Raw genomic sequence first — 11735 nt, forward strand, 5'->3', positions numbered from 1 at the left:
CAGGGTAATCTGTTAGATCGCTGGATGTGGAGGTGGTGCTGGGACTGTCCCTAGGGTGCCCCAACACAGCAACAAGAGAGGCACCTCGGTGCTATTGGTTTATATAGCACTTTCCGTACATCTGATTTAATGCCTCAAATAAGAAAAGTGGCTGTAGCTCTTAGAAGACATTAGCAATGTTCATTTATGTTGCTTTTTCCATTTGAGCAGCACTTAAAGCCAGTTTTAGCGCACTGCCTACGTTCTCGGATAACCCTACGGCCATCAACGTCTACACATCAACTATGGAAAAACGAGCCTCCTTTCCTGTCAACTGATACATACTAGTGTTAAAAGTATTTATCCTTTGTGTGAGCCATAAAAAGGAAAAGTCAAAGTTAAAAAAAGTCAAGCACTGCCACAGGCTCCGCTGAAGAAAAGGGGACTGTTATCGGGCGCGACACTGCTCCCGATGGAAGCCTGGGAGCCCCAGTACAGCAGGTGTGGGGCACTGGTTGGCTGCGACCCACTCGATAACGTTATGAGGGTGACACTTTAAAAAACAGAAAGTAACCAGAAGAGAAGGTAGTGAGTTCTTAGGCTTTAATCCTTTTTCAAACGTGCTACTTGACTTATCTTCATGCGTGACATTTTCATGTCAGTGTTGTAAAACATGTCTGTAAAATCCACAAGTTTGGGACTGAGAAAGGAGTATTTTCAGGTCCAACAGCTTAGCACTGCTGCAGTGACTGAGACACTCGCTGTGTATTAAATCACTGAATAACAAGTTCATGTAACAGCAAATGAAACTAAGCTTAAATATTTCCCTATCGACTGAGTAATACAAATTATTTTTTTTTATATCATGTTGACTATAGGACTCATGAAGTCTAAAACAAATGACAATAGTTGACGTTATAGGATTGATTTACCGTAAAATGTGTTTTCAAAGACATTGTTGGAAGCTGTGATAACCGCACAATATATTCATGCTGGACCACAGCTTGTAGATTCGTGAGTACTTACTCAGAAAACATTTGGTGTCCAACTCTCACCTAATGCAGCTATTGTTTTAACTTCCTTCAACAGGATTTCAAATACATACTACAAATAAATTATTCTGTCTTAGAAAGAGATTAAGACAGGTGTTACTGTTTCTTAACTGGTAGCATACTTTCCAATATATTTGGAAGAATAAGAAAAAACTTAATTGAAAACTTTCTTTTTTTCCATGTTGGGAGAGGAAAGAGTACAGTTATCTCCCCCAGACACAGAACTGACAGTCGCACTACCCTTAGCCTGTCTGGATTCGCTGTTACACTGCTTTACCGCACGTATTTCAGATGTTACAAGCAGAACAGAATATCAAGGGAACGTACACCCTGCCAGCTACAAATGACAAAAGGCACAAACATGCAGCAGAGATAAGGCCATGACAAGTGTAGCAAAGAAGATTGTTTTTTGTTTTTCAAATTTCCTTCTTTTCCATCATGAAGAGATTTTGTCAAGGAATGTAAGAGTCAGGTTTTAAATAAATGTGTTTGCAAGAAAATAGGAGCTGTGCAGAGGCTGTTTATGAGATGTCTGCTTTCACACCACAGGCTTTTACTCGCTAGATATCAAAATATGGGAGCCAAAAATTGTCTGAGTACCTCATTGTTTATTCTTTCTCAGACTGGCATAGGCAAGCAGATGCAAAGTCTTTCCAAGTGGAAGCAGAGAGGGTACTAAATGACAGTCAGTCTTGGCACAGACTTTTGGTGTGTATATTCAGCAAGGTTTCTAAAGCTGCTTGATTCTTACAAAGCAATAACACACGGTCTGTTTTCCTCTTTCAGCTTCTAATTATGACAGCCATTGACCTTCAAGTTTGTTCAAGTTCCTTGCAAGCGCCAAGAAATTAATTAAAACTTCACAGGAATGTGACAGTCTCAGGAAAAAATAGAGTAGTAGGGCTGAAACTTCTCTTCTTGTTATTTTAGAGCAACTACATTTTAGAGAAAAAAGAAAGCCTTTGGTCTTCACTTCCTTCCTAAGAACTCAATAAGTGTTTTTAAGGTACAGATTTGATACCACTTCTATGAACTTTGATTTACTTTTAAAAAGTCTTGCTTTTATGCAAAGAGTGTATTAATATTGCTGTGAAAAGAATGAATACCTGAATCACAATCTCTTCCACTTAGACCCTCTGATTGAGTTGAGGACAGTTCAGCTGGCCAGAGACATTACGCATCTCGTGATCACAGTCCTCCAAGGACACACATGGATACATGCGGGAGATGGTGAAGGCAGATCTAGTAGCAGTCACAGCACCCCGATCCAGCCTGACTTCTGCTGATAAACTCCTTACCTCTTGCTATGCATTAATCCCATAAAGTGTGGGCAGCAGTGTGAAAGACAGAAGAAACTTTGACAACAAGGGAATTCCTTCTTGCCAAGAAGCAGCAAACAGAAAGACACGTATAAATTGAAGTTCCTTTGAACATCTGTAACCGGTAGCTTACAAAGAAGAATTAAGGACTGCTACTACCACAGAAAGTTATTTTTAAAATTTCACAATGAGGTAAACTGCTTTTTCAAAAAGAAATTCTGGAGAATAGTAGAGGCACCTGTGTTTAGAAGCCCCCTGCATGGTCCGGCCTTGACCACTGGGAATATGCAGAGGTGTGAGTGGTCTTACCAAATGTTTTGCTCAAAGTTTCAAACGCATCCTTTGGTTTCAAATACAAAAGGTAATTGTCTGAGAGCCCCAAGAACATCTCCAGCAAAATCAGAGAAGGCCAGAACTCACAGTGCAGATATTCCTATGGTTTTTAAAAAAGCAGCACAATACACTGAAGGAGCAAAGCCTTCTTTATAAACCTTAATGAATTGAGAGGAAAAAGCCCTCTGCGTGCCACCTTTCCATGGAATGAATCTGCCGTCGTTCCTAGGGGCAAAAGGCCACGGCAATTTTTCAGTGCAGCTATGGAAGTAATTTCCTGTCCCTGCACTCTCTGTGTTCTCATTTATTCTACACAAAACAAACTGTCAAAGTAAGGTGTGCTACGGCTCTGCTCTTCAGAGAGCTCTGAATGCAGAACACCTTTGATCCCGGGTGGAGAGTTCCAGCAGGCTGTTTCCTCACCCCCTGCTCCGGAGAGATGCTTGGGTATTGTGGGCGTCTGCCTCCCCTCATCCCCCGAATGAGATATTGCTTTTCTCTGCTACTGGTACTCTGTCATGACAGCACCGACAGAATGCAGACCACAAGCTGAACAAAACCAGTCTTTTAAAAAGAAAAGTATCCAGGCTCTGCTTGTCACACTTGCACGTGTGAGCAAAACAGAGCAAACCTAACTCTGCTGTCATGGTTTCGGCTGGGATGGAGCTGACGTTGTCAGCAGCCGGTGCAGTGCGGTGGTTTGGGTTTGGGATGGGAACACTGTTGGGAGCGCACTGGTGGGTTTGGTCGGTGTGGGGCTCTCAAGGCCTTCTCTGCCCCTCACCCCACCCCAGCAGCCATGGGCTGGGGGGCACGAGGAGCTGGGAGGGGACACGGCCGGGACAGCCGACCCCAACTGACCCCAGGGATGTCCCGGACCCTGGGACGTCACGCTCAGGATACAACGCTGAGAAGAAGGAGGAAGGGGGGACGTTGGGAGCGATGGCGTTGGTCTGCCCCAGTCACCGTTAGGCGTGATGGAGCCCGGCTGTCCTGGGGATGGCTGAACCCCGCCGGCCGTGGGGAGCAGGGGAGGAACCCCTTGTGGGGTGTGCGCGGCTTTCGCTCTGCCTATTGAACCATCTTTGTCTCAACCCGTGAGTTTTCCCACTTTTACTTTTCCAATCCTCTCCCCAACCCAACTGGAGGGGTGAGCGAGCAGTGGCATGGTCCAAGCTGCTGGCTGGGGTTAAACCATGACATCCACCTACATACAATTGTCCTTGCCAGAATGGGTCGAGGTGTATAAGTGGATATGCAAAAAACCCACAACCAAACAGCTTTGACTTCAGATCTCCTTTTTACTAAGGTGATTCTCAGCATCTAAAATCATCTTGTGACATGCGTTAATGACTGCTACATACTCTTTTCCATGTTCTTGTCCTCATTGTGAATGCATCTTATGGCCCGTACGCACAAAACTGTAATGAATTATAAAAGGGACAGCAATAGTCCTAAGACATGATGGTTTCTCATTTTAATGGCTAGTCCAGGGATTGTTCCAATCACTGTGAACTCCCTTAACAGCAGTGCTTATCATAGCAGCTAAATCTAGTTTCATAATTTTCATTTCCTGTAATGTAAAATGTTAGACTCATTTAAATTTCATCTAATTTGTGTACTACTCACCTCCCCCCAGGCAGCAGGTGGAGGCTCCACAGGAGGGTAATATTTGGGGACATCCCAAGCCACTGCAGCCATGAACCACTTGAAATCTTTACATTTAAGGTGCTTGCGAAGTTCCTTCTGGGCTGAGATATCACCAGTTGAGAGATGTCTGTACTCAGGCCGCCGCTGGTAAATGTACTCTGCAAACTCATCCATCCACGTCTCTGCCACGCGCTTCAGGTTCTGTGCAGCAGAAAAAAGCAATCATTAATTTCTTCATGCTTTGACTGAATGATATTTCTAATGGGGTGAATTAAGCAGAAATGTTTCAATACACCACACAAATTTTAAGGTTAGCTGGTCTAATTGCTCAGTCTTAAAACATGGAAAAATACTAGTAAATGTATGCCATCTTCATTACAGTGTTGAACAGACACTACAGAGTATTACGTATCCTGCTTTCCATCTGACTCTGTAAGATACGGTCTTCTATCTGTTGACCATCTCATTTTCCTTCATATGCTTTATGCATCCTCACATGGGTTTTTGATCAATGATGGATGTTGAACAGAAATTTTCCTCCAGCTGCTCACATTGATACCTGTATTTTTTTCCTGTTAGTTCAGAACCTACTAATGTGCGTGAATGGTTCAAATTATTCCTTCTGATGTGCTTCACTTTGCATTTGAAAGGCATCTGAATTTTCAGCTGTCATCATACTGCGTAGTCACCTAGCAATTCCTACCTAAATGTTAAGGTCAGCTCTTCAACGCGTATGTATGGGGGCAAGCAGTCATGAGCCAGCTCTGCCCCATTGCACAGCTGGTTTTGCACTGGCTGGGGACTGGGAGCTGCACTGTGTTGGCATGCCAATATGTCTCTGCAAAGGAATCGCATGTAATCCCGAAGTGGAGCTGAGCTCATGGGGGCAAAGCAGCTCATGGGATGGGGACGGCAACTCGTAGCTCTCTGCATTCATCCTACAGACACACCTAAGGCTATTTCTGTTCCATGAATCCCAGTCCTGGTTTATGGCCCACGACGTTTATTTCTGTTGACGTTTACAGGAAACAGAATTAGATGTTTTGTTGTGCAATACTTTACTTACATTATAATTAATTAAATTAGCTGATGCAAATTACAAAATAAAAAAAGACTTCTAAGGAAAAATCCTGGACAGATGAGAGTGAAGAGAGACGTTTTATTGCTGGTTAGCATCATCGAGTCTAAATAGTCTGGGGGCAAATTTTTGTGTATTTTTGTTTGGCTTTAAAAGTCCTCCTGCAACTTAATCCACACAAATTTATATGCGGATGTTGTAGTGGAATACAGACTTAGTCTATTCTGCATTTGCACAGCTGCCCAATAACCTCTTATCCCACCACCAAAGCAACATCTCCCCGGATGACACCGAGACACTAGGGTGTTCTTATTGCTTTGTTTGTAAAAACAAGATCATCAAGTTTGTAATATTCTTTTTATAGAACACTAACGGCAAAATGCTGAGATTCGCTCTGTAATAAGCTGGAAGACAATATACATCTGATTATCATCAACATAAGGTAATGTTTCTTCTTGGAACATTCTCGGCTTCTAAGTAAGCCTGATTCGTACTCTGATTTGCTTTCATGATTCATTTGAAAATTCCTTTCCTGAATTTTATTAATCCACGCAAACTAAATGTCTCTGAACTAATAAGGCTTATCTGAATACAAAGACAGCAAGATACAGAACAAAGAAAGTACTTTTAGCTGACACTGCAAGATAAGTTTCTATGTGCTCTCTCTCTGTGAAGCAAATACATTAAAACCTGCAGCGATAAAGCAAGTAAAATTAAAGCAGTATAAGAAATCACAACACTCATATCCCTATTCAAAAACGGCTCGTGCCCCACATAAGGTTGACTTTTGTTGTAATTTCATGAAAACCTGAATTACTTTCCAAGAAATTTGAATGTAAGTATACAGGAACTGGGTAGGACAAAGAAAACCAGAACAAATTCAACAACAACATCTAAATGACAATCCCACCTTTCTGGCAGTAACACAGAAGTCTCCTGACAAGTAAAAATATTATGTGATGGCACTTTGTAGATGAGGCCAAAATATGATTAAGCACATTAAACTAAGAAGACAAAATCATGGAAACAGGTGTGATCTTCCTTGCGTATCTTCCACTGTATGCTGTGCACCTCATTTACTGCAAAGCAAATGCAGTTTAAGACTGTTCTGGAAAAGATCAGACTATTCTTTGCAATCACTTTATCTGATAGTGCTATTTTCATATTTAGAAAAACATACTGTAAAAAAACTCATACAGTAAAATACAGTAAAAAAATTCTCTTAGGAAAGAAAAATTCAGAGTAACTCCAGCAGCGACTTACCCCATCAATATCACATACACAGGCTCTGCTGGAGTTTCCTCTTTAGTCAGTTGGCTGCACTAGAAGAACTGCATTCTGCTTTAGATGATTATAACTGAATAAACCAGGAGCCCAACAGAAATCTTGATATTACACCTGGTCACTAGCTCCAAATTCTCATTCACCAGTCAAAAACTGTCTTCCGAGAAGTCCTTTATCACTGCTTGGGTTCTGTGTGTGTGTGTGTAAACCCACCAAAACATTTCATTAAACGTATTCATATATATTCAGTTCTTCCCACCATTCCTCAAGTATCAGGTAAGACACTTTAGACAAATCTATTTAAAACTTTGTTCCGCAATTCTTCCAAGACCATTCTCTCCATCACACGCTAAACATCTTCCCAAACCTTGGCAGGTCCTGTAATGAACCTGTATATTATCCGTAGCATGTTTATACTCTGCTGTCATAAGCTGAGCCCTCATGAGGCTGCCCTTTGAATTTCAATAGGTTCCCTTTTGAAAATGCAAACTCTTGATTTGCTAGCTGTAAAGCTCCAGACTGTTTATGAACACGACTGCAAGGAACTCCCTGTCCTGGAGCAGTGGGAAGCTCGTTGTGAAGTTGCCAGTTACTGGGAAGCAAGCACTCAGCATCCAAACACTTGACTTTTAAAGACGTTTGTTGGCTGCAGTTAGCACAGGTTTCTTATCCTTATTATCACTACGCGAGCTCAGTAATCACCACTTCCTTTTAACATAAATGTGTACGGAGCAGTCGTAAAACGCTGAACAGCAGTCAATCCCCACACTCAAACTGAATGCGGTCCAGCAAAGCTGCTGTCCACCAGCTCGCACAATAAAGGCAAACACCATTGACATTCCTCTTTAGAACATGCTAACTGGAGCAAAAACACAGGCTGCCCAAGAGAGACGAGTGAGCTGGTGATCCCTGCTCCATGGCTGTCTAGTAGCATGAAAAGTTGCACTATGCAAAGGACCTCTGAGGACTATAACTCTTCTCTGCCAGTTATGTCAGTGAGCTGCCGCTCTTTCACTCACCTTGTCACAGCAGAAAGGTGGAGGAGGACAACCGCGATGAGAGTGCCCATCTCTGAAGGCTTGAAGGCCTACCCATTGAGTGCCAGACTGCAGGGTGAGGACACGACTGAACGTCCCTTGCGAGCCTCCCGGAGTTGCCCTTCCCACAGCCTGGGTGAACGTCTGACATGGTGGAGGAAGGAGGACGGTGGCCTCCTCCCTGCCGGAGCCTCGGCAAGGCGAGACACAGGCTGAGCATGCCAATGCACGAAGCCTCGCTAGCAGGAACGGGTATCAATAGCTACCAAATCCGGACGCAGTCGAGCTGTAAAATAGCTGCTAAGCAGTTGGGCTATAGCAGGACTTCCTCATATGTGGGGGTTTATACTGCCGTGGAACCTACAGGTCGAAGGAGTTTAAGAGCCTACCAGAGTAGGTGGCATTTTAGTGAATGTCTCATGGCATCATTTAAGCACGACAGTCTCACAGGGAAGCTAATCTACAAAGAATTTAGAACAAACAAAATAAGAGTTAGACTTGAATCTTCTTGATTTCTGTCTCTGTTACTCTTTGCGTAATCTTCTAAAGAAGACTCCCTTAAAAGCCAGTTTCTCAAATAGCATCAAACAGCTTTATCAGTAAGAAGAAACAGTTTGAGGATACCTTTGTGGCAGATCACACTTGTTTGGGTTCTTTTACTTCGATCTGAACACCTCATCTAAATGCATACACAAAGAAAAAATGAAAACTGCTGCAGCCTATCTTGCTTGTCAAATTCATTGCAAGGTTACAGATGTCCAGATTGGTTACGCTGGACTTTTAATAGAAAAAAAGGAAAAATAAAAATTAAACAGGAGCAATTAAATGAAGGTAAATTCCATATTAATCAGTTACATGAATTAACACACAATGTAAGGAAGTCACAGCGACTCTAGATGGACATCTGAAGAGTTTCTCAGGGCCCATCCACGACGGACCAATGATAACTTCTTCTGTCTCTTATAATTTTCAGCAAAACATTTATGTACGAGAATAAATAAGGCCCAATGATATTTCAGTCGATGCATATTTCTATATGTAAGGTTGTGACAGCTGTCACCAAGAAGCTGTGAGATGCACACAAAAGCGATGGCAACCACAGTAAGACTGACTCATCAGCTGTCATCAGTTCCCCATGAATGCCTTTTTTGAGATAATTAAGTTTTGTGTCACTGTTACAATTTTGTTCTTTGGTAAATCCTTTACTGTCGGGCTTACAGTTGGACAAGTTTTCTTTGAGTTGGTATGAACTCACACATTTAAGACTGTGACTTTGTTTTGTATTTTCATTCCACAACAGCCTACAAGACAGTAAGTTATAATGTCACTGATACCCGGACTCCCATAAAAGCGTTTAAATCAACTTGACTGGAGAAAGACAGAGATAAATGAGGACTTCTCCACTTGGAAAAAAGAAATTTTTCATGGACCATTTTGTCCCTTTCACTTTTTTCTGTGAGTGGGGAAGATACATCTCTCTGATGGAATGACTGTCCCTTCTTTTTAAACGCGTGAGATCATCTGTCATTTTCAAGAGATGTGATATTACTCAAATAAACCCAGTGAGAAGAATGTAGACTCTGGCCACGAGAATGGAAAAGTGGAGTGAGGCAGGGACAAGACAAAGGACGGACTCGTAAATATTCCCTCTAAGCAAGGTTTAGCCAGGCTGGTCCCTAATACAAGCCGGGTAGTTCCACATTTCATTGCCCACTGCATCTGCGGTGAGAGGAGAGGCACCTGGCTGTACGCGATCCCGCACCCCGTGCCCGCACGGCTCCATCCTCCCGCTGCGTCTTTTCCAGTTGGCATCCTAGACCCAGCTGCTAACCCAATAGAAAAACGTAATTTCTGTTTGCGGTTTCTCCAGATGTTCTAAAGTACATTTTTGTTATCTGGTGGCACTGAAGCAGCACAATGGTTTTATTATTTGTTTCATTTCACCCGTATAACCTGTTTTTTCTGCTTCTGCGCCAAGCTCACTGTTTGCATGAAACCAACCCTGACCCCAATCCACAGGCTTGACTTTTGTCAATATTAAACTACTACAGGAACATCTGGATCCTGGAACGAGTTCCTGTTGTCCTATGTTTAATCTGAACGTTTTCCAGGAAGCTGGATGTCACCAGCTGGTGTAGTCTTATTTGTGATGACCGTCATTTCTCTCATCAGCCAGGACATCAAAAATCCCTTTCAATTACACCAATCAAATATGAATCACCACAGTACGTCTGCGGCCTGACTGTATTTCAGTTGTGAAATACAAGAGAGGATATGACTGTTTATTTGCTAAAAATAACACAACACTCTCTGCAACAACTGACATATTAATCTCTTTTCCTTCCCAGTAAAATTCCAGTGGGGTTATTTTCACTCCACCTACATCATCTTCCTAATTTAAATGGTTTTTATGGTTTGTTTTGTGAAGCACAGCGTTATTGCTACTTCAAAATGGGTGCCCTGTTTACTTCTGGAAGCAGCTCTATTTCATTTGGTTGGAAATATATAATATACAGTTTGTTTTACGTAAAATGCATTTAAAAAGCCCATTGGGATCCATTCAGCCAAGACAACTATACTTCATGTTCCTCTGGAATATGCCACGGTAAATCATCACGGAGGAGGAGCCCATCCAACAAGTATGGACTAATCCCACAGAGGCGGCAAGGTACACCACTCCAAAGCACGCAGAAGGAGGAAAATGGTACCCTCAGTTTCATGCGAAGGTCCTTCCATCAGTCGGAACACAACCGTTTCTCATGTCTGTGTATTTCTACAGTGACAGTATGAGAAAACACTTCCCGGACACTAATCACAGCTCTGCGATGCTCAGGTCTCAATAGCTAAGGTGCCCGCAGCAGTTAAGTCTAAATGGGGAGTTCGTCCCTTCCCCCTTCTTGCCTAACCCCCTTTAACTTAGGCAGTGTGAGCGTCGGTCAGTCTTTCCCCCTCTTGGGTATCCTATTTTGGTCCTTTACACTTAACTCTGTTTAAAACTTAACTGTGCTTCATTCCAGCAATGGTTTGTACTTGTGCAACAAACCCCGACCAAATAAAGAGATGTCTGCAGGCATAACAGCAATGCTTCTCCGTGGAAGGCGGCACGCTAACTAGGTGACAAAGCTGGTGGTGCGTATAAATAACTCTTGCGAGAGTCAGCACAGCTGGCGGAGAAGCAAGGCACTATTTATTCTCAGCCTGTAGCCTGCAAATACCTAGGACTGAAATTCCACACGTCATCTGAAACCAGCCAGGATTTCGGTCTCTCTAGAAAGGTTTGCATCCCCACTGCAAAAAAACCCGTTGAGATCGACACGTTGGGAAAAAGCGGGAGAAAGCCAGCCCCCAGCCCAGGGGGGTCAGCGCCCCGCAGCCCGGCGGGGACAGCAGCCTGTGGGGGACGCCCATGGCAGAGGGACAGTGCCACGTCCCCGCAGCCTCGGTGACCAGTGCCAGCACAGCCAGACCACAGCCCAGCTCTGCAGCCTGGCCTGGGGCAGAGCTCGGGGGCGGATTCCAGAGGCATTTCCACAGCCCCGCACCGCGGGCTCCAGCGCGACTCTGCTGACTGCAAAGCAGTTGCAACCACTTTGGCACTGGTGGTGTCATCCAGAAACATCTAGTTCTCCGTCTCCTCTGTATTTCGGATTGTTAAGCTGCCTGTCCTGTTGCATTTGTTATCTTAAAAGCAAAACTTCCATGCAGATTGGAGAAAATAGAAAAAATCAGCATTTAAAAAAATTACTTTGACTTTCTTGTATTCAAGGATCATAAGATATTCATTTGAAGTTTTTCTTTGGTAAGTGGTCTGTTTGAGGTTCTGGTTTAATTAATTTTAATGATGGATTTATAAACCTGTTAAATGAAAAAAATGTTAGAATGGAAACTTAAAACTTGTGTTGTATAATCATTATCACCAATTATAACTATGCTGTTGCAAGAAGGCAACTCTCGCTCGATTCCTAAACAATTTGCTTACTCTAAGGTGATGTCTGAGCGGCTC

At 43.0% G+C, this 11735-nt stretch overlaps 1 protein-coding gene across 1 annotated transcript in view; it reads right to left on the reverse strand.

Moving 5' to 3' along the window:
* The window catches only part of GALNTL6 (polypeptide N-acetylgalactosaminyltransferase-like 6), a 312073-nt gene that overhangs the window by 15278 nt on the left and 285060 nt on the right, over window positions 1–11735 (reverse strand). The window contains exon 9 of the mRNA XM_009882028.1: window positions 4313–4534. Coding sequence (XP_009880330.1) covers window positions 4313–4534 — 222 coding nt within the window. The remainder of the gene's footprint in view (window positions 1–4312; window positions 4535–11735) is intronic.

This window comes from Charadrius vociferus, unplaced genomic scaffold (assembly GCF_000708025.1).
Source record: "Charadrius vociferus isolate BGI_N301 unplaced genomic scaffold, ASM70802v2 scaffold141, whole genome shotgun sequence".
Taxonomy (NCBI): domain Eukaryota; kingdom Metazoa; phylum Chordata; class Aves; order Charadriiformes; family Charadriidae; genus Charadrius; species Charadrius vociferus.